An 18,521-nucleotide genomic window follows, 5' to 3' on the forward strand; every position below is an offset into this window, starting at 1 on the left:
CAAGTATACAGCATAGTGATTCAGTATTTTTATACATTATACTCCATTAAAAGTTATTACAAAATAATGGCTATAATTCCCTGTGCTGTACAATATATCCTTGTTGCTTATCTATTTTAAACATAGTAGTTTGTATCTCTTAATGTCATACCCTCATCTTGCACCTCCTCACTTCCCTCTCCCCACTGGTAACCACTAGTTTGTTTCCTATATCTGTGAGTCTGTTTTTTTTTTTGCTATCTACAATCGTTTTATTTTTTTAGATTCCACAAATAAGTGATATCATACAGTATTTGTCTTTCTCTGACTTATTTCACTAAGCATAATATTCTCTGTGTCCTTCCATGTTGCTGCAGATGGCAGAGTTTCATTCTTTTTTATGGCTGAGGAGTGTTCCATTGTATATATACATATAGCACATCTTCTTTATCCATTTGTCTGTTGATGCTCACTTGGGTTGCTTCCGTATCTTGGCTATTGTAAATAGTGCTGCTATGAACATTGGGATGTATGTATCTTTTCAAGTTAGTGTTTTTGTTTTTTTCTGGATATATGTCCAGGAGTGGAATTTCTGTGTCATAAGGTACATCTATTTTAGTTTTTTGAGGAATCTCCATACTGTTTTCCATAGTGGCTGCACAATTTACATTCCCACCAACAGTGTAGGAGGGTTCCCTTTTCTCCACATCATTGTCAACATTTGTTATTTGTGGACTTTTTGATGATTGCCATTCTGACAGATGTGAGGTGATATCTCATTTTTTTTTGTTTTACATTTTGTTAATAAATAGTGATGTTGAGCATCTTTTCACGTGTAAGCCATCTGTGTGTCTTCTTTGGAAAAATGTCTATTCAGGTCTTCTGCCCATTTTTTTTTTATTTTTAAAATTTATTTTTATTTTTGGTTGCATTGGGTCTTAGTTTCAGCACGTGGGATCTTCGTTGAGGCATGTGGGATCTTAAGTTGTGGCGCGAGGGCTCCTCGTTGCAGTGCGTGGGCTTCTCTATAGCTGTGGCATGTGGGTATTCTCTCTCTAGTTGTGGCACGCAGGCTTCAGGGCACGTGGGCTCTGTAGTTTGTGGCATGCAGTCTCTCTAGTTGAGGCGCGTGAGCTCAGTAGTTGTGGCATGCGGGCTTAGTTGTCCCATGGCATGTGGGATCTTAGTTCCCCGAGCAGGGATCGAACCTGCGTCCCCTGCATTGTAAAGCGGATTCTTTACCACTGGACCATCAGGGAAGTACCTTCTGCCCATTTTTTGATTGGTTTGTTTTGTTGATATTGAGTTGTATGAGCTGTTTATATATTTTGGGTATTAACTCCTTATCAATCGTATCATTTGCAAATATTTTCTGCCATTCAATAGGTTGTCTTTTCATTTTGTCTGTGGTTTCCTTTGCTGTGCAAAAGCTTTTAGGTTTCATTTGGTCCCATTTGTTCAGTTTTACTTTTATTTCTTTTGCCTTGGGAGCTAGATCCAAAAAAATATCGCTACGATTTATGTCAGAGTGTTCTGCCTGTGTTCTCTTCTAGGTATTTCATGGTTTTCAGGTCTTATGTTCAGGTTTAATCCATTTTGAGTTTATTTTTGCATATGGTGTGAGGAAATGTTCTAATCTCATTCTTTTACATGTAGTTGTCCAGTTACTGTGATTCTTTTGAACAACGGGCTTGATTTCATTTTTGGAGATTGTATTTTTTTTTTTTTTTTTTTGCGGTGCGCGGGCCTCTCACTGCTGTGGCCTCTCCCGTTGTGGAGCACAGGCTCCGGACGCGCAGGCTCAGCAGCCATGGCTCACGGGCCCAGCCGCTCCGCGGCATGTGGGATCTTCCCAGACCGGTGCACGAACCTGTGTCCCCTGCATCGGCAGGCGGACTCTCAACCACTGCGCCACCAGGGAAGCCCCGAGATTGTATTTTGTATCAATGATTTTATCTCTTTTCCTTTTCCTCTTCCTTTTCCATTTCCTTTTCCTTCTCCCCTCCCCTCCCCTTTCCTTCCCCACCCCTTTCCCTCCCCTCCCCATCTCTCCTCTCCTCTCCCCTCCTCTCCTCTCCCCTCCTCTCCTCTCCCCTTCTTTCCTTCATGCAGTGGTTTTTAGTATATTCACAGAGTGGTGCAGTCACCACAGTCAGTTTTACATTTCATTACCCCAAGAGGAAACTCTATACCCTTTAGCTATTACTCCCAAGTCTCCCCATCCTCCTCAGCCTTAGACAACCAATAATCTACTTTGTCTCTATAGATTTATATATTCTGGTCATTTCATTTAAGTGGATTATATTCATATAATATGTGGTCTTCTGTGTCTTTCACTTAGCATACTGTTTCCAAGGTTTATCCATGTTGTGGCATATATCGGTATTTTGTTCCTTTTTGTGGCTGAATAATATTTTATTGGATGGGTAATACCACATTTTTTAATCCACTTACCAGTTGATGAATAGTTAGACTGTTTCCACTTTTTGGCTATTATGAATAATGCTGCCTTGAATAATTTTTTGCAAGTTTTTGTGTGGACATATGTTTTAATTTCACTTGGGTAATTGCCTAGGAGTGGAATTGCTGGGCTAAATGCTAACTCTATGCTTAACTTTTTGAGGAACTGCCGGACTATTATCAAAAGCGGCTGCATCATTTTATGTTCTCTACAGTAACCTTGCCATCACTTGTTATTATCTGACTTTTTGATTTCTAATGGGTATATTAGATAGCTCATCATACTGTGGTTTTGATTTGTATTTCCATGATGACTAATGATGTTAGTGCTTATTTGTCATTTATCTATCTTGTTTGGAGAAATGTCTATTCAGATATTTTGCCTATTTTGTATTTTTTTGTCTTTTTGTTAATGAATTATAATAGTTTTTTAATATATTCTAGATACAGTCTCTTATCAGATATATAGTTTGCAAAAATTTTCTCCTGTGGGTTATCTTTTCACTTTCTTGATAGTGTCCTTATGTACAAAAGATTTAATTTTGATTTAGCCCAATTTAACTTTTTTGTTCTTGTTTTTGTTGTCATATGAAGAAATCATTGCCTCATCTAAGGTCATGAATATTTACTTTCCTTTTTTCCCCCCAAGAGTTTTGTAGTTTTAGCTCTTACACTTAGATCTGTGATCCATTTGAGTTAATTTGTGTATGTTGTGAGAAAGAGGTCCAGCTTCATTCTTTTGTATGTGGGTGCCCAATTGTCCCAGTACCATTTGTTGAAGAGACTGTTCTTTTCCCATCAAGTTGTCTTAGCACCCTTGTCGAAAATCAGTTGACCATAGATGTGTGGGTGTATTTATGGGCTCTCAGTTATGTTTTATGATCTGTATATCTACTGTACTACTATTTTTTGTCTGCTAGGAAGCTTAGAACCCAGTGTGCAACCTTCTGGCAGGCGGCTAGGAACCTCAAGGGTAGGATTGGTGGACTCACATCACCCCTGGCTTCCCCTGTTTACTTACTTCCAGGTTTCTTCCTTGCTATGTGTGTTTTATTAAAAATTATTTTTTTGTAATGAAGTGTGGGTCATTAATAAATATCCTTATATGTCAGATGTTTTATTAATCAGTTCTAACCGAAGGCTGGCTAATTTACACATTTTGCTTCTGTCAACTAAAAAATGTGAATTTTCTATTAAGTATCTTAAATGTTTCCCCCTCTCAAATTACTATCATCACCTGATGTTGCCTTTTTATTTACTCTTAATTGGAATTCAGATAATTTCTAAGATTCGCACCTATTTGACTGCTTGGCTGTCAAAATAATAACTTATTTTCATCTCCCCCCCTGAATTTTAAATGATTATATTATGTGTACTGAAAAGTATCTTGAATATAATTTGGTGTTATGTTCAGAGAACTGTAAATGTTTATATCTATTTATTCAATAATCCCACTTCCAGGTATCTAGCCTAAGGGATAACACTAAATATAGAAAAGTGCACATTCATCATAATATCCACCACACCTAATTCATAATTCTGCAAAATGGAAAATAACTGATATGTCTAAGAGCAAGGAATAGATAAGTTAGCTGTATTATAGCCACTGAATGGGATATTGTGAATCCATTTTTAAATGACAGTAATAAAGTAGTATAAAGACTACTTAGCAGCTTTAAAATTAATGTGATATAATGATAAGTGGAAGAAGCACTTTATAAAATAGTCATATTAGAAAGAGTAGAAGGAAATACAGTGATGGCAATGTGTTTTTTTTAGATGGTGGGAGAGTGCCTGATTTGCTGTTTTTGTTTAAGTTTGTCATTCTTTTGTATGTTTTAATTTTAAAACCTGGAATTATTGAAATTTATAGGAATCCCTTTTTTCCCCTTTTTCAGATGTGAATCTGGTTACACTGGACAGCACTGTGAAAAGACAGACTTTAGTATTCTCTATGTAGTGCCAAGTAGGCAAAAGCTCACTCATGTTCTTATTGCAGCAATTATTGGAGCTGTACAGATTGCCATTATAGTAGCAATTGTCATGTGCATAACAAGGTAGGTAATGGCCTAAGAAACACCAACTTTCAATTAGAGGTGGGTGGCTGTTAAAGAAGAACCTTGAAACACTCAAAATGATAGGGACTTTACGTCCACCAGCCTATTAGGAAGAAATCCTAGGATCAGTTCTCTAAGGTTTCCATGTAGGCCTGACCTCTCAGTGTCTTGCTGCTTTAGAATTTGGTCAAGAACTCACTCCCAGGGTTACAGGCTGCAAGCAGAGGAAGCGTGAGGACATTCAGTGGCATAAAGGAATTTCGCGATCTTAGAACTATGTGTGTGCTTCAAGCACTGAATTTAGGGACAGCGATGGTAGCAGAATGGTCTGCACATGCGCGTAAGAGCCATGCAGAAACTTTTTAAGTCCTGCAGAACTGATTAGGTCTTATGCCCCAAGAATATACTTTATCCATAGTAAATATAATAAGGGAAGAAATCAGAGGTTAAAGAAAACTGCTTTTTTATATGTTGTCTTAACATTACTTCATTTTCTGCAATACAGTCATAAATATTAAACTTCAGAATTCTCTATCATAACCCAAACTGTTGGAGTTTATCATAACTAACCCCCAAACTAAAGGACATATTTGGAGTGCGGTTAGCCTAAAAATGGGTGCTTTCCAGGCTGAGTGGAAATATGTAAGTCAGAACTGAACTGGACCTGGGAGAAGTCAAAGCAAATTAAGTTCATCTTGTCTTTATGCTTCCCAGTCTCATGTCTTTTCTTCTTGCTTGCTTTGTCCTACCTCCTTTAAGGCTTGGTTCAGAGTCCCATAAACATCATCTCTATACTTTTCTGTATTATTCTGGGCAGAGGGTTGGAATTTATCAAGGGCAGATATTGGCAGGCCATAATGGATTTATGGCTCTTCTATCCAAAGACAGGATAGAAGCAGACCTTCAGTGGTCTCAGCCATCTGGAGCTAAAACGATAAATCTAGAAATGATAAAAAATATTCTCTGAGTAGCAGATAGTTTTCATAAACTTTAAGCACTAAAGCCAGTGGACTTTTATTCTGTAGAACAGATGATCTGCCCTTAGGCAAGACTACTGAGTATAAAATTTGACAGTAGATTAAAGTAGAGACATAATATTATAAAACATAATGACAGCACAAAGAGAAAATAGAAAAAAAAACTACCATGTAACAGCAGGGCTGCCTGTGGCTATTTAACACAGGCTCAGAGGTTAAGTAATGTGCCTGTGGTCATCCAGCAGCAAGTGGAAGTGTCTGGGTTTGGATTTGGTGCTGCCTCACTTCCTAAATCATTCCTCTTTCCACTGAACCACCAAGAGGAGGAGGGTCTATGTGGAGTCACCTTGGGAAATATATTTGCCAAGTATGACCATCGCATGGGAGCAAGGTTCAAACCCGATTTTGTAGTGGTTCAGGGTTGTTGAACAGGGGAGGGACTTGGTATGAACCATTTTTCCAGAGCATTAATCCGAGTGTCATCTGAAAAATTCACCAGAGGAGAGAAAATGTGAGGTTGGGGGAGACCATTTAGGACATTATTAGAGTAAAGCAGGAGCGGAGTAATAGATGATTTTGAAGATGAACGAAAGAAAGAAGGTAATAAGGTAAAGGTAAGGGAAGATTTTGAGACCCAGTGATAGTGCCATCTTTAAGAACAAAGGATGTTAAAGTCAGCAGGAAGTTATTTTGCATTCAACCCCTTCATTCTAGAGAAGTGAGGAAACTGGAGCCCTGGGATGGGAAGTATCTTAGCCAAGATCACAGAGATAGTTCAGCCCTTTTACAGATCCTATCCAGCCTTTTGTCCAGCTCTCTGCTTTGATTCTCACTGTGCTGTAATCCTCAACGACTAAATTAAAGATACCCGGCGAGTAGTTTTCAAGGTAGTACCCCCACCCCCAATTTATACCCCAAATGCATTTGCTGCCTTCACAGACATGTCAGCATTGCCATATATTTATTTTTAACTGTGTTACAGTGTCTTCACTGCCCTCCATCTCTATGTCTGAAGGGTCATCTCATTGAATTTATCATAGATCTCTCCCTGAGGGCTTTTTATTGTGGCATTTTCTCCTCTAGAATGTCTTGCTCATGTGGATTTAGGATATTATAATTATGCACTTGGACTTATCTGCATTGCATTTTTTTAAGGAGTGCCTCTCCCACATAGTCCATTACGGGACAGCTGTTCACTTATCCTGGGGTGGCTGTTACATATGAGGAATCTTCCTTTAAAAGGAGGTTCTCACTGACCCACTTATCAAGACTGCATAAGTGAAATTTTCTTCTTTTATGCTTGTAATCTTCTTTCATGTTGAACATCACCTTAGCCAAACCCCTTTATTGTATAGATGAAAAAACCGTGGTCCCGGGAAGTTGGAACTTGTCCAATGTCAAGGTGAGTTTGTGACAGTTGCAGAGGGTTGCTTGCCCTCTCAACCAGTGTCCCCATTTCTGAAATGGAGATGATTCCATCACTGTCTACCTCCAAGTGTTTTTATGAGGATGAGTAAGGTAAAATCTGTGAAAAACAGTATGTAAAATGGAAGCATTACCATCAAGGCTTTTAATTCAAGACAAAGTAGTGCTCTTTGAAACTGAATAAAAACCTGGAACCTTACAGTAGAAGCACTCATTCTCTCAAGACTTCCTTTCCATTAGATTATAAGTTCCTTGCTGGCAGAGATTTTAGAGGTTAGTCCAACTTTAATATTTGCTTATAGGAAGAGGAGGCTGCACAGCTAGTTTCTAGCAGAGCCCAAGCTCAGAATTACTGGGACTCATCTCAGTCCCTTTATTCCATGTTGTGTAGCATAGCACTTTGTGCACAGTAAGAGCTGATATGTTTGCATTCTAGTGGGCAGGCACAAGAGCAGTGACGGCACGATGAGCTTTATACCCCTGTGGAGGAACGTGTACGGAACAGTGAGAGCAGAGTCGAGGAATATCCCTTATGCCCCGGAGGGCAGTTCTATTCTGGGTTCTGTGGTGTGCCCTAGAAGGGTGTGGAATGACTTCTTAGTTACTGTCTAAAATCGCTAGGCATTTCCTGTGTTTTCTGATCTGAGGTTAATAAGCACATTTCTTCCTGATTTCTCCTTCATTTAAGCTGTCCTTGTCATTTTTGGGGGTGTCATCATGCTCAGGGAAAGTACATAAGCCAGGAGCCTTTCTACTGTCACAAGTTTATATAATAGCAGTCACTGTGTCTTGGGAGCTGCCAGGCCAGAAGAAGGGTGGGGATTCCTCTCGGGGATGCACATGCAGCAGGGGAGACCCCAGGAGTGAGTTTCATTTGTATTCATACCTGCATCATATCTAACCCTCTCCCTTCCCAGCTTTATAGAGAAGATGGCAGTCTGACATGTTGGTCTCTCATCAAATAGCGTCAGTTCCCCTTTCATGTGGTCACGTGCAATATGGCTTTACGTGTGAAGTGTGTGTTACTCTGGAAACATTTGAAATATCCTAAACAAAATGACATTTTTCTTTTTTTTTTCTTAATTTAACAGAAAATGCCCTAAAAACAATAGAGGACGACGACAGAAGCAAAACCTAGGTCATTTTACTTCAGATACATCATCCAGAATGGTTTAACCTGATGACTTTTATATGTACACTGACCATGTGATGTACATTTGTCTTTTTTTAAAGAATGGAAATATTTATTTCAGAGGCCTTATTTTTGGACATGTTTAGTGTCGTACTGTTAGCTCGTATTTAGAATATTCAGCTACAACAGTTTTGGACTGTTTAGTAGTCTTTGTTTTATGTTTTTAAATACAGAAATTGATTTCACAAATTTGTACCACATGGTAATTCTAAGACTTGTTCTTTACCCATGGAATGTAATATTTTTGCAAAGATGGACCACTTCACAAATGGTTATAAAGTCAGACCCACTTCTTCCACAATGACCACAGCAAATGACCAAGCATGAACTGAAGGTAAAGATGTTTACAGATTACTTTTCTTACAAAAAAAAAAATCTAGAAGACTCTGTGTTTAGACATTTCAATGTTTTTGAGATTTATTAACTGATTTTTTAGACACTGCCTATCGCATGAATTGTAAAGCTGTGTGTGTTAGATGTAAAATATTTATAAGATGTATGGACTGGAACTTGATCCTTTCTCTCTTTGAAAAAAATAATTCTGAATTTTTAAAAGTATATGGTAGCAATGATGGAACGGATCACTGAAAAGTAGACTTAGATGTTGTGAAAATAGTCCGTTTAACAAACAGATTGGAATAAAGCTACTCTATCATTTAAACGACTTCTATACACATTCATTTTTAAAGAAATATTTGTTTTAACATAAATAAGCCAATTGTATCAGTGTTTGTGAATAAATGCAAAAATGATTGTTAACGATTGGTGCTCTTCACGTGAGCTTAAAAATCATCTAAGACCTCTATCCAAATTTGTCCTGTAGTAATAGCTATACTAATAGATTGTTGGTGTTTAAAGATCTGAAGTGTGAATAGAATGTATTCAGCTGTTTAACATGTAGTTTAGGTATTCAGAAGTATGCATGTAGAATTTAAGAATATGTTCAAAATATTAATTTTAATATTTGGTTTGGAAAAGCATGTTATAATATAATGTTTTCACTATACGGCCTCTGTTTTGGTGTGTTTATTTACTGCATTCTTTGATATTGACATATCAGTACGCTTAATATGTGAAATTAATAGAAAAAGCAGATTTCAGTTCAAAATTCCCATTTGCTTTTACAAATACTGTTTGAAATTGTCTAAAGATAGAAGCTTCACCCAGCGCTTGGAGTTTGCTTTTTTGGTTATTTGGCTTCTAGGCTTAATATTAGTAACATGGTGGCCTTAGGGAACTTTTTTTAAAAAAAGCTTTCCTCTTCTACCCACACAGTCTTATTTGAGTCCCTTAGTCATCAGTAAGCATGTTTGGAACAGCACCCAGTGCTTTTGCAAGGGTTCATATTGCAGAACAGTCACGTATGGGTATTTGTAGTTACAAATACTTGACCAGTCTCCAGGGGTGGGGTTTCCAACCCTTTAAACAACCCTGTTCCCTGTTATCAAGCTAACTTTTTGCTCTCAGTGCCAGAATTGATTGTGCTAAGACATCTTTCACTGAGAAATAAATAAAATGGAACATAATGGGTCTGCTTCAAATACTGATAAAATCCACCAGAATCGCCTGTCGAGTGTGACAGAAGATGAAGACCAAGACGCTGCTCTTACCATCGTGACTGTGCTGGACAAAGTAGCTGCCATCGTGGACAGCGTGCAGGCCAGCCAGAAGAGGATAGAGGAGAGACACAGGGAGATGGAAAATGCCATAAAGACCGTCCAGATTGACCTGCTGAAGTTTTCGCAGTCACACAGCAACACGGGTTATGTCATTAACAAGTTGTTTGAGAAAACGCGAAAGATCAGTGCTCACATTAAAGAAGTGAGGGCCCGAGTGGAGAAGCAACAAACTCACGTCAAAAAAGTTGAAACCAAGCAAGAGGAAATAATGAAGAAGAACAAATTCCGTGTGGTAATATTCCAGGTAAGCTTGCACCTGTGTTTAGCTCGATTACTGCTATCTCTTGCATCCTTTAATGGCCAACAGGTCCTATCAGACCTGTCACATGGTAACTATTGTGTATATGCGTGTGGTGGAGTTCTGTATCATCAGAGATCTCAGGATAAAATCATTCCTACGTTAACTGGTATACTATCATGTCAGTGTTTTGAGCTTCTCAACCGTTTCATGTAATATGAACTGTGGATCATAGCTGAGTCTATTTCTTGCCTTTGAAACTTAATATTGGTAAGCCGCTTTCGGCATATTAGCCGTATTAGCATGATGCCCTCTCAAAGCCTTTGAGAAGGTTAGGACTAGAAGATATCTAAGAAAACTCCAGTTTAAAACACCTCTTTGTTGTAGAAAAAAAGAAACTGAGGACCTGTAGCCCTGCAATGTGGTTCTTTCCCTTATTATGGAGAGCCCAGAAAGCCCTAAACAGTAAAATGTAAACTTTTCAGAATATAATTTGTCTATTGGAATTTTTACCTATAATAATGTATAAGTCACAATAATAGGACACACGGTCTATTTCTTAATGAACAATCAGACAGTTGTCCCTTTTCTTATAGTTATATAAATGTAGGAGTCACATAAGTAATTCCTTATATTTGATTACCAAGTCTTTACTTAGCTGAATTCTTTTAGCTGCACTGCACAGCTTGTGGGATCTTAGTTCCCTGATCAGGGATCGAACCCGTGCCCTCTGCAGAGGAAGCACAGAGTCCTAACCACTGACCACCTGGGAAGTCCCTACTTAGCTGATTTTACATGATAGTTTTTGTGTGGCGTTGTGTGTTGAGCTAATAAGTTCCTATCTTACTCTGCACTTGATACTCATATTTTTTGAAATAGGAACACATCCATGGCAAATGCCTAATATCTATAATATATTTAAAAACTCTTAAAAATTAAAAGGGAAAAAGTTGAACTTTCATGGTAGAAAAATTGGAAAGTCATTATCAGTCAGTTCACAAAAGACAAAGTAAATGAGCAAAATTCCATTTTCACCTATGTAAATATTTGCAGTTATTGAAACATTCGCAGAGTTTAAGAGTAGGAAATAATAAGCACTTTCATATTCTGCTGGTAGAATATTAAGTGGTACATTTCTGGAGGGCGGTTTTGGTAGTATGTGTTAAGAACCTTAAAAATTCGCAAACCTTTTCGCCCCAAAATTTAATGTCAAAGAATTTGTTGTAAGCATAAAATCAGGAATGTGTGCGGGCATGTTCACTGGTACATATATGCAGTGTCATCACACTGTATTTTTAAAATGAATGTATGCCCATATGCATAGGGAAAAGGCCTAGAAGGATAAAAACAAATTGAAATAGAAACACAGTTGGCAGGTATTTGTAAGATACCAGGGATGTGGGCCATAACTCCCGGGGCATTCTTTACACTTTAGGCAATTCTCTGTAGCCCACTGTTGGCTGATAAGGTTACACAGGGATGGCAGAGTGGTATTTTGGATCTGTATTTAAGAGCCTGTTGGTTATTTAGGAGGAAGAATGGGAGGAGAGAGAGGATTGCTTATTTCAAAGGTAGTCAAGTTCAGCTATGCCATCTGAAGGCCTTTACCATTTCCCTCTCCTCCCAGGTCCCTGGAAGTCCTTCTCCAGACTTAAATTTTTGAAAAAAAAAAATTAGTCATCTTACTCTCAGAAGCCAGTTGTAGTACATGTAATGGGGATCTAAATTTAATACTGGAGAATGTAGTATCCATTCTTGAATTCGCTTTTCCACGAGCATTAACAGTTCATTGCAGCTCTATTTACAATAGCCAGGGCATGGAAGCATCCTAAGTGTCCATCAACAGATGAATGGATAACAGATGAAAGAAGATGTGGCACATATATACAATGGAATATTACTCAGCCATAAAAAGAAACGAAATTGAGTTATTTGTAGTGAGGTGGATGGACCTAGAGTCTGTCATACAGAGTGAAGTAAGTCAGAAAGAAAAAAACAAATACTGTATGCTAACACATATATATGGAATCTAAGAAAAAAAAAAAAAAGGTCATGAAGATCCTAGGGGTAAGGTGGGAATAAAGACACAGACCTACTAGAGCATGGACTTGGAAGACATGGGGAGGGGGAAGGGTAAGCTGTGACAAAGTGAGAGAGTGGCATGGGCATATATACACTACCAAACGTAAAATAGATAGCTAGTGGGAAGTAGCCTCATAGCACAGGGAGATCAGCTCGGTGGTTTGTGACCACCTAGAGGGGTAGAATAGGGAGGGTGGGAGGGAGGGAGATGCAAGAGAGAAGAGATATGGGAACATATGTATATGTATAACTGATTCACTTTGTTATAAAGCAGAAACACACCATTGTAAAGCAATTATACTCCAATAAAGATGTTTTAAAAAAGCCCAAACAAACAGTAATGGGTATAACTCACCCTCCACTTGCATGGGGCATGCCAGGAAACATTCTTGGTATCCAGCATTTCTCCTGAGAACCTTTGTGTGAAGAGTAGACCAGGTTAACAATCAAGATTTACAAAGACTAAAGAAAGCAGAGGAGTTTCTGAGAAGTTCTAATTGACCCTTGTTTGTCTATTGACATAATTCTTTTTTTTTAAAGTTGTTTCTATATTCACCTGTTTATTCCCTGAAAGTTGCTATTTTTTTTCTTTGAGTGCCTACAGTTACTTGAATAAATAGAAGATGGTATGAAAAAGGAAGCGAGAGGCACTAGTGAGAGACATAATGCTATGAAGAGTCTGTGAAATTAAGTTGTTCAGAGTAAGCAGCACTTTATCAACAAGCAGTGGCTATCTCTTGTAATGGGAGAGCATGTAAAGAAAAGATAAATACCAATGGATCCAATGATTCATTAGATATTAGAACACTGTATACAGCATTCATATGGGTTTGCTTAACAGAAGTCATATGCTTAACAGTTAAAAGTCACATACATAGGGCTTCCCTGGTGGCGCAGTGGTTGAGAGTCTGCCTGCCGATGCAGGGGATGCGGGTTCGTGTCCCGGTCCGGGAAGGTCCCACATGCCGCCGCGGAGCGGCTGGGCCTGTGAGCCATGACTGCTGAGCCTGCGCGTCCGGAGCCTGTGCTCCGCAACAGGAGAGGCCACAACAGGAAGAGGCCCGTGTACAGCAAAGTCGTGTGTGTGTGTGTGTGTGTGTATTTTTTTTTGGTCAAGCTGCACACCTTGCAGGATCTCAGTTCCCCAACCAAGGATTGAACCCAGGCCACAGCAGTGAAAGCTCCAAATCCTAACCACTAGACCACCAGGGAACTCCCAAAATTCTTATAATTCATTCTTATAGTTAATATGTTTAAGTGGCTATATTGAGATTGCACCTTCTACAAAAATTAACTTGAAGCTGAGTAATTCAGCTGTAGTATACTTTCATTTTGATTTGGGTTTTTTTCCTCAAAAAGATTTCCCTAGGTATATCTTTTGGTGGCAGTCTTTATTGCTATTTTATCTCCCACTGTTGTGTACAGCAGAGCTTTCACCTAATTCTGGACATTGGCATTGAAAAAAATTATCTGCTCTTTATCATACAGTTATGATTTCTCCTTGAACATGCTTTCACCTTAGCGATCTCCTCACCATGAAAGAAAGCCAGGAGGCTTACCATATCTTCTAACAATTTTGCTTACTAACCACATGCCCGTGTCTCTCAAATGAGGTATTTGGCCATTCCCCAATGATAAGTCCCGGACTTGTAAATATTCGAAATTCTCTTAGCAGTATTACTTTGATAATCAAGGCCATTATACTCTGACTCATAATACTCATTTTGTTACAAAAATCATCTTTTTACCTAGAATTTTACATGAAAAAATGTATAATAATTGTATTTGGAAATCAACTATAATTCAGCCCTATAATTTTCAATTATTATTACAGTGTATTCACCACTAACTCATGGTATCTTTGACTCAGAGGAGTTGCAACAAATAGATTTACATAGCAGGTACTTTCTCTGTCTCTACCCCTGTTTTGTTTTGTTTTTAAGCCTGATTTTGTTGAGTTTGTTGTGCAGTTGAAGAAGCGTTTGTGATTCCTGAGTTAAGCCATAACTGATTTCTTCACAGCAGGATTGTGAGGGTTTTTCCCTATGAAACAGCAATTATTGTTTGGCTCCTTTTCTAATTATACCTACTCAGTCCATACCCACCCACTCAGTGCTGCTGAAGCTACTCCCTGTAGTAGGTGTCAGGAAAGGAGAGGAATAATGTTGCTGCTTCTGATTCATCAGAGAGCTATGAGATACCCACGCTACCTTTTTTTTTTTTTTTAAGTTCCTAGACTCTTCAATCCTGTAGCCAAAGAATTTAATTTTAAATAAGTATCCAGAGAAGTAAAGTTCTGGAGATACGTTCTTGACTATCAGGATGATAGGTTTTGGAATATGTATAAATGTATTTCTTACATAGTAAATTTTTTGGTTGAACAGATTTAACCTGGATCTCAAGTAGGAGCACAGTTTCTTTTAGAAATTTGAACTCGTGGGTTCAGTTAAAAATCTCATGATCTTTAAAGTTTTTCCTGTTTAGTTTTAGAAATAACCCCTAAATAGCAAGTTGGGGTCCTTTAGCAGCCATGTTTCTGGCCTGGTTCTCAAGGTTACCAGTGTCTGCCATGTTCCCAAATCCAATTTGATGAGTCCTTACCCTTTTGACATATTTGACATAGTTGGTCCCTCCCTCTCTTCTTGAAACTTTTTTCCCCTTGGCTTCTGGGGGTGCCTCTCGCTCTTGGATTTCCTCCTGCCTCACTGGCTGATATTTATCCTTTTTTGGTTCTTTCTCATCTCTTCCTTCCTCTTCTTCTTCTTTTTAAAAAAAAAATTTTTTTTATTTATTTGGCTGTACTGGGTCTTAGTTGCAGCACGTGGGATCTTAGTTGCCCCATGCGAGATCTTTGTCGCAGCATGAGGGATCTTTAGTTGCAGCATGCAGTGTCTTTAGTTGTGGCATGTGAACTTTTAGTTGTAGCATGTGGGATCTAGTTCCCTGACCAGGAATTGAACCTGGGCCCTCCTGCATTGGGAGTGTGGAGTCTTAGCCACTGGATCACCAGGGAAGTCCCTCATCTCTTCCTTCTTATCTTCAGGTCCAAAATCCATTTATCTATCAATAACACCAAAATTCAAAAATCTGTAAAAATAAAATTTTTATCGTAACTTATTTGGCAGCAAGACCTAGCTTTACCTGAACTCAGTGGATGCCAAAACCCAACCTCAAGTAACATGAGGCTGTTTATACTCCTTGTCCCACCTTAGAGTGAATATTTGTATTTTTTTGCCACAAAAAGGTTTCTTCCCAAGATCTCACTGGGAATGTTATGTAATATATTATTTTCCCCAAATCTGAAATATTCTGATTTCTGAAAGGTAGCTTGGTTCCAAGGAGTTTTGAATAATGGAGTGTAGACCCATTCATTCAATCTCTTGGTGATCTCTTTCATCTGGTCTCATGATTTTTAGTTTCATCTTTATGTTAATGATACCTAAATTTATCTCTAGTCCAGATCTCTCTCCTGAATCCCAGACTTATGTACTCAGCTGCCCACTCAACATCTCTGCTTGGATGTACAGTGGGCATCTCAAAGTCAGCATGTTCAGATCCCATCCTTTCCCATCTCAGTAAATGGCTCATCTGTCCTTCAGCTGCTCAGGCCCTGGACTAGAGAATCATCCTTGACACTCTCCACATCTCAATCTAGCAGCAGCAGATCCTGTTGGCTCCTACCTTCAAAGTGGATCTGGAATCAGGCCACTTCTCACCGCCACCTCTGTCCACATCCTGATCCATCTCTCACCTCATTGAGCTCAGTGGTCTCTAACTGCTGTCCCTGCTTCTCATCTTGCCCTCGATAGCCTCGTTTCATCAGGGTGACCCTTTTACAACATGGGTCAAATCATGTCACTATCCTCCTCAAAACTTTTTAGAAGGCTTCCTATCGCACTTGGAATAAGAGCCACGGTCCTTATGATCAGATACAGAGCCCTACGTGAGCTGGCCCTCCCACTACCTCTCTCACCCTCTCTCCTCTTGCCCCTTGGTCACTCTGCTTCAGCCACACTGCCTTCCTTGCTGTTTCTCGTTTCCTCCCAGTTACATGCATTACCTTCAGGTCTAGGCTTGGATGTCACCTTATTAGTGAGGCCTTTCCGAGCATCCTCCCCAGTCACTGTGTATCCCCCTGCCCTGCTCTATTTTTCACCTTAGCACTTATCACCATCCAACGTACTATGTAAGTAACTTGTTTATTTCTCTCTTCAGGAATACAAGTTCTTTTACTCTGTTTTATTCAGAGAGGGAGGTTCTCAGTTCCTAGACTAGTGACTGGTGCATGGTAGGTGCTTAGTAACAGTTTGTTGAATGAAGGCGTATGCTTCTTATTTGTTCCAACAGTCATTTGTTGAGTATACCTACTATGTACAAGGCACTCTGATAGATGCCAGACATAAGACATAAATAAGATACATCTCTGCTTTCCTGTAAGCTATTATTTAGTGAAGGCCTCAGGGAGACATATATAAATGAGTAGAGTTCTAATTCAATTCAGACTGTGATAAATGTTATAAATAGAGGAATGCATGTGTCATCTTGGTATAAATTGGAGACAGGTTTGACCTCTGGGGGAAGTTGGGGATATTTGAATTGACTCGAAGAAAGATTTTATTCACAAAGCTGGAAAGAGGTGAAAGGTAGCAAAAACCTCGTTTATAAAGGCATGCAGAGATGAAAACAGTATGTGTTTAAGGAACTCAGAGGAGGGGTTGTGTTGCTGGACTGGAGGAGTGGGAAAGTAGGTTTTGCTCAAACTGAAGAGCCTTCTAATGATGCTGAAGCAGTTGAACTCTATCCTTTGAGTATTGGTGAGCTCCCCAATGTTGTAAAGTAGAGAAAGCATGTGATCAGAGCTATGTTTTAGAAACATTTCTCAGGAAATACTTCGGTGATGTTTTGGAGGTATAAGTATTGCACGAATTCGGGCCTGAGATGACAGGGCCTGAATTAAGACGTTGGTAGAGGCAAGGAGGAAGGAGGCGGGAACAGAGGAGTTAGTAGTTATTAAGCAATATCATTGACGGCGCTTAGTGACCAGCTGGATGTGGGATGAGGAGAGGGAATATTTGGGACCATGCTTCTGAGGTTTCTCTGGGTGGCACCTGGAGGTATTGGTGCTGAGAGGTCCAGGAAAGGATGATGGCTGGGCCTTGATTTTTGGATATGTGAAGTTAGAGGTTCCTGTGTTACATCTAGGTGGAGAAGTCTTTCTGACATTTAGAAATGGGTTTTCATCTTAGGGGAAGGGGAGAGGTGAAGGTAAAAGATTTGTGAGTCTGCTTGCTTGGATTTGAAGGTAGAGCAGTGGATAAGTTTGCTCGGGGTGAGCTTGGGCGATGAAGAAAAAGAAACCCTGAGAAATGCCAGCATTTAAGGAGTGGGGGGAGGATAAGCAGCCCGTGGAGGAGATTGCAAAGGCATGGCCGGAAGGTTAAAGAACCCATCGCTAACACGCTTGCTTTCTCTCTCCTTCAGGAGGATATTCGGTGTCCAACGTCCCTGTCTATCATGAAAGACAGAAGCTTGACTGCTGAGGGTCCAGAGGAGGAGGACGATATCTTCGATCCCCCAGTTGATCTGTCTTCGGATGAAGAATATTACGTTGAAGAGAGCAGATCTGCCAGGCTTAAAAAGTCAGGCAGGGAGCGCATTGATAATATCAAAAAGGCCTTTTCCAAAGAAAACATGCAGAAGACACGGCAGAATTTTGACAAGAAAGTGAACAGAATTAGGACTAGAATAGTGACACCAGAGAGGAGAGAGCGGCTAAGGCAGTCAGGGGAGAGGTTAAGGCAGTCAGGGGAGAGGTTAAGGCAGTCGGGGGAGAGGCTGAAGCAGTCAGGGGAAAGGTTTAAGAAATCTATTTCTAATGCAGCTCCTTCAAAGGAAGCTTTTAAGATACATAGCCTTCGGAAAACTAAAGACCGTACTGTGGCCGAAGGTCGCGAAGAGGTCAGGGAGATAGAGGTGGACATCATTGCCAGGAGCGAGTCTCTGGGCCCCATCAGTGAGCTGTACACCGAGGTGCTCAGTGAAACAGACCCCGAGGAGGCCAGAGCCTCACATCCTCCCCGAGAAGGCGGGGAAATCTCGACCCCCGAGCCTTTAAAAGTTACTTTTAAACCCCAGGTGAAAGTAGAGGATGATGAATCTCTTTTGCTAGATTTAAAGCAGTAATTATAAAGGGAATTAAGTATATTATAATTGTAAGTCTCCTTAATCACACAGTTTTAGTTTAATTAGTATAGTCATTTACATGTATATGCCATATAGGAAAACATAAGTGGTATGGCTGTCTCATTTCTTAGGTTTAAAATTTTAAAGGTAATACAATGATTAATATACATTTCCTTAATTAATATACACTTCCTGGGGAATTCTTTTTTTTTCATCCTCTGGGGAAATTTTTTTTTTTCCCTCCCCCAG

General features: G+C 39.4%; 2 protein-coding genes across 2 annotated transcripts in view; both read left to right on the forward strand.

Moving 5' to 3' along the window:
- The window catches only part of TMEFF1 (transmembrane protein with EGF like and two follistatin like domains 1), a 94,200-nt gene extending 85,180 nt beyond the window's left edge, over positions 1–9,020 (forward strand). The window contains exons 9-10 of the mRNA XM_082623788.1: positions 4,338–4,496; positions 7,990–9,020. Coding sequence (XP_082479914.1) covers positions 4,338–4,496; positions 7,990–8,074 — 244 coding nt within the window. The 3' untranslated portion in view covers positions 8,075–9,020. The remainder of the gene's footprint in view (positions 1–4,337; positions 4,497–7,989) is intronic.
- On the forward strand, positions 8,333–18,299 carry CAVIN4 (caveolae associated protein 4). The gene is made up of 3 exons (XM_082623909.1): positions 8,333–8,424; positions 9,558–10,013; positions 17,571–18,299. Exons 2-3 carry the CDS (start codon positions 9,606–9,608, stop codon positions 18,270–18,272), a joined length of 1,110 nt encoding a protein of 369 aa, XP_082480035.1. The 5' UTR covers positions 8,333–8,424; positions 9,558–9,605; the 3' UTR covers positions 18,273–18,299.
- The last annotated feature ends 222 nt before the right edge of the window (positions 18,300–18,521 follow it).

Source organism: Mesoplodon mirus (assembly GCF_964341445.2).
Source record: "Mesoplodon mirus genome assembly, chromosome: 1".
Classification (NCBI taxonomy): domain Eukaryota; kingdom Metazoa; phylum Chordata; class Mammalia; order Artiodactyla; family Ziphiidae; genus Mesoplodon; species Mesoplodon mirus.